Here is a 5,066-nt window from a genome sequence, read left to right on the forward strand (position 1 = left end):
CTGATTCCTGGGATGGCAGGACTGATATATGAGGAGAGACTGGATCGACTGCGCCTGTATTCACTGGAGTTTAGAAGGATGAGAGGGGATCTCATGGAAACATATAAAATTCTGACCGGACTGGACAGGCTAAATGCAGGAAGAATGTTCCCGATGTTGGGGAAGTCCAGACCCAGGGGACATAGTCTAAGGATAAGGGGTAAGCCATTTAGGACTGAGATGAGGAGAAACTTCTTCACTCAGAGAGTTGTTAACCTGTGGAATTCCCTACCGCAGAGAGTTGTTGATGCCAGTTCATTGGATATATTCAAGAGGGAGTTAGATAAGCCCTTACCGCTAAAGGGATCAAGGGGTATGGAAAGAAAGCAGGAAAGGGTTACTGAGGTGAATGATCAGCCATGATCTTATTGAATGGCTGTGTATGTTCGAAGGGCCGAATGGCCTACACCTGCACCTATTTTCTATGATTCTATGTATGTTTCTATGTTTCTTGATGAGTTTCATTCTTAGAATATCTCGATCGCGGTGGTTTTGATTTTATCACGTTGGCTGTGGTCAGTTCTTGACCCGATGATGATGTCCGCAATCATTGGGAACTGCCTTTCTCTGCTTGTTTGGTGATGTTCTTCCTCCTTCTTCGGTGGCAGAGCAGTGTAACCCAGGCGTGTCGTTGAGGCTGAAGACATTCCAGAAGGCTGCGTAGAAGGCTGTGTAGCAAGCTCTCTTGAAAGCTCCTTAACCCGTAAAACAGGGCCTCAGTTATACTTAGGGTGTCGTTCTAATCTGCGCTCCAAATCAATCCTGATTCCTTGTCTTAATTTTGGCTGGCTTGATATTTCTTTGTCATATTTTGGAGGGCTTGTTAATGATAACTCGTTCCAGATGTGCCGATCTGTTGAATCTGTTTTTCGATCTTGAAAATTAGTTTTGGTATTTACGATGTCTGCCTTGGCCTGGGTTTTCCATGCGGGCTGGATGGACTATTAACACTATGCATGCGCTGGATGGGTTTCATGTTTAGAGCTATGGCTGACGATCTCTGGGTCAATTGTTGCTATGTTAATGTCTCCTGGGGAAATGGGTTTTTGAGTTTGCACAATTCTGCAGACAAATTATTTAGCTTCAATACCGCAGATGGCTTCAATATCCAAAGACTGGCTTCTCTAGAGGCTAGCTGTCCCCTGGTTTTTGCAGCCGTTTTCCTCACGGACCCGACATGCCTTTTAAAATCCCAAACTCGGTCAAAACTCGTAGTTTCTCCATATGCATTTTAGGATACCAAACTTTCTGGTCGATAGTCCCAAATCGAAATTCCTTTTCAATGAGTCCGAACACTGGGCGGGGGTGCGGGGGGGGGGGGGGGTGTGCGGGGGAGGTGGGGGGGGGGGGTGGGGGCGGGTGGTGGTGTTCCATGAATTGTGCAACTTTACAACTGATAGAGGTCTTTAAAACGATGAAAGGTTTGGATAGAGTGGATACACAGAGAATGTTTCCACTTGTGGTTAAGAGCATAATTGGAGGCGATAAGTATAAGATAGTCATCAAGAAATCCAATAGGGAATTCAGCAGAAAGTACCCAAAGAGTGGTGACAATGTGGTACTCAGTACCACAGTTGATGTGGAAAGTAACGATGCATTTAAGAAGAGGCTGCACAAGCATATGTGGAGAAGGTAATAGAGGGTTATGCTGATAGAGTTAGATGAGGAATGACTGGAGCATTCTCCAGTGGTGGATAAATGCCGGCATGGACTGGTTGGGCTGAATGTCCTGATTCTGTGCCGTATATGTAATCCTATGTAAAATTTCTTGGAGTGAATCTAGTTTGCCACGGGCAGGCTGAACATCCACCAGTTCATATGTTGCACGGATTTATTCGACTGTGTTCAGTTAAATCCACAGGCAGCAACATTGGCAGCTTTCTGTTGTACTTGACTCGGCTCCGTACCCAGTGAGACTGGGACGGACTGCATACTCTGATTGTACCACATAACCTGACTCTCCTGTCCGGCTATCCCTTACCACACCATTACAAGTGGTATTTTCAGACATCCAAACTATTTCTTTGCTAATTGTCTTATTTTCCAATTTCTTGCAGCGAACCTGATGTCAATTGTGATTCTGTCCCGGGGAAAGTGCGCTCTCTCCAAAGGTATCACTCGCTACATGGTATCCATGTCAATAGCAGATCTCATGATCTGTGTCTTTAATGTAACTGTGGACAGCATCTTTTGGAAATATTTCCCGGATTCATTCTTGAAGTACACTAATGTGTGCCGTTTTAGTGCTTTCATACAAGCATCTAGCGTCCAACTCTCTGTCTGGTCCACAGTATCGTTCACCTTTGACCGCTTCGTAATCATTTGTTGTCAGAAACTGAAATTAAAATATTGCACCCAAAGAACTGCCACTGTGGTTGTAATGATCGTGGGTGTGCTCAGCATTTTGATAAACATTCCAGTTTATTTCCGTTATGAGCCCTACTATATTGTTGGGGATATAGCGTGGGGCTGCCAGGCAGTAACGGGTTATGATTCTTATCCAGCATGGAGAGCTTACAAATGGATCGCACATCTCTCAGTCCCATTATTGCCATTCCCTTTGTTGGTGCTGTTGAATTGTATCACTGTCAGTCACATCTTAGTGGCCAATAGAGCTCGCAGAGCCCTGAAGAATCGCAGCAATGGGGAGAGCAGCAGTGATCCCGAGGTGAAGAACCGAAGAACATCCATCATTCTGCTCTTCACTATCGCGGGGAGCTTCATTGTGTTGTGGACGCCAGTTGTGATACTTCACATCTGTTTTGACATCACGCAGTCAACTTTTTTCCCAGGTCCAAAGTCACTATATTTGGCGATTAGAATCACCCTTCTTTTGATGTATTACAGCTCCTGCACAAACACCTGCATTTATGCGTTGACCCAAAGGAGATTCCGAGAGGAGATTATGAACATTGTGAAATATCCATTTACTCTCATTGTGAAATGATGTAAGCGCTTAAAATAGCCGCATTCACTCATAGTTAATTGTTGGATGTCTCAATTGGACGTCGCCTCCCGATCAGTTCAATCTAATCGTGTATTACATAAAAGCATAGACACATAGAAATTTACAGCGCAGAAGGAGGCCATTTTGGCCCATCCTGTCTGCGCCGGCCTACAAAGAACTGCATGGTCCTTCCTCAGCAGCCCGAAAGGTTACATACAAACCCATGAACAATAACGGAAAGGCAAAGAGCACCCATCCCAACCAGTGCGTCCCACACCACTGCAACACCCCTTATACGAAAAACATCTACACTTCACCCTAACCGGAGCCGTGTGATCTCCTGGGAGAGGCTAAAACCGGATAAAAACCCAGGCCAATTTAGGGAGAAAAAATCTGGGACAATTCATCTGTGACCCATCCAGGTGATCGAAACTAGTCCGGGAGATCACTCTGGCCATATTCTATTCCCTGCAGTACTACGCCGTCCAACAAAAGGTCATCCACTCTAATCCCATTTACCAGCTCTAGGTCCATAACCCTGCAGCTTACGGCACTTTCAGTGCCCATCCATCCAACTCTTAAATGTGGTCAGGGTTTCTGCTTCCACCACTCTTCCAGGCAGGAAGTTCCAGATCCCCACAACCCTTTGGGTAAAGAATCCCCCACCCCCCACACACCACAAATCCGCTTTAAACCTTCCACCAACCATCTTAAAACTATGCCCCCTTGTAATAGATCCCTCCACCAATGGAAATAGACCCTTACTGTCCACTATGTCCAGACCCCTCAATAGTTTGACAACTCAATGAGGTCTCTTCTCAAACTCCTCTGTTCCAATCAGAACAAACCAAGCCTCTCCAATCTGTCCTCACAACTAAGATTTTTCATTCAAGGCAGCATCCTAGTAATCCTCCTCTGCACCCTCTCCAGTGCAATCAAGTCCTTCCTATAATACGGTGACCAGAACTGCATGCAGTACTCCAGCTGTGGCTTAACCAAAGTTTTATACAATTGAAACATAACCTCGCTGCTCTTATATTCTATGCCTCGGACAATAAAGGCAAGCATTCCCTCTGCCTTATTAATTCCCTTATCCACCTGGCCTGCTACTTTCAGGGATCTGTTGACAAGCGCTCCAAGGTCCCTTTTTCATCTACACTATTAAGTGGCCTACCACTTAATGTGTACACTCTTTCCTTATTAGCTCTCCTAAAGTGCATCATCTCACACTTCTCTGAATTAAATTCCATTTGCCATTCCGCTGCCCACCTGACCAGCACAGTGATATCCTCCTGCAGCCCATCATTTTCCTCTTCATTTTCAACCACATAGCCAATTTTAGTGTCGTCTGCAAACTTCCTTCCCTATATTCAAATCTAAATCGTTGATATATAGCACAAAAAGCAAGTGAACCAGTCCTGAGCCCTGCAGAACCCCACTGGAAACATCCTTCCAGTCACAAAAACATCCATCAATCATTACTCTTTGCTTCCTCCAAGCCAATTTTGGATCCAACTTGCCACTTTGCCCTGGATCTTATGAGCTCTAAGCTTCATGACCAGTCTACAATGCGGGATCTCATCAAAAGCCTTACAAACTTCCATATATACTACATCGTATGCACTACACTCATCGACCCTCTTTGTTACTTTTTAAAAAAATGTATTTACCTCCCATTCTTTCCCTCAATCTAACCCCTGCTTTTTCCCAATTGGCGGAAGGTGGTGATGCTATTCACTGCCGCTCTCAATCTCACACATCGGTTTTAGTAATGACACACAGCACTGTACAGTTTGTCTTATATTAAGTGAATATTCACAACATTGTCACCAGTGTTGATTCTTCAGACTGAAGCGCAAGGAGTTCGGTTCCAGTAATGTAATGGGCGATATAAATTTGGTCAAACATTTTTACACCGGAGTCCTGGTGGCAATTTTAACTTTCGGCATGAACTGGCCTTATTGGATGGCGGGCTATGACAGAAATGCAATCCCATTTACCTTTTAATTCAAGCCTATAGTGAGTAAAATCGAGTGTATGTAACAATGATATGCCAGGCCAATCTCGCCTGTCTTACGCC

The 5,066-nt window shown here is 44.8% G+C and overlaps 1 protein-coding gene across 1 annotated transcript; it reads left to right on the top strand.

Annotated features, from left to right (window-relative positions):
* The first annotated feature begins 2,191 nt into the window (after positions 1-2,191).
* LOC139230162 (ultraviolet-sensitive opsin-like) lies at positions 2,192-2,986 on the top strand. Its single transcript, XM_070862005.1, has one exon. It carries the CDS (start codon positions 2,192-2,194, stop codon positions 2,984-2,986), a length of 795 nt encoding a protein of 264 aa, XP_070718106.1.
* The last annotated feature ends 2,080 nt before the right edge of the window (positions 2,987-5,066 follow it).

This window comes from Pristiophorus japonicus, chromosome 19 (genome assembly GCF_044704955.1).
Source record: "Pristiophorus japonicus isolate sPriJap1 chromosome 19, sPriJap1.hap1, whole genome shotgun sequence".
NCBI lineage: Eukaryota > Metazoa > Chordata > Chondrichthyes > Pristiophoridae > Pristiophorus > Pristiophorus japonicus.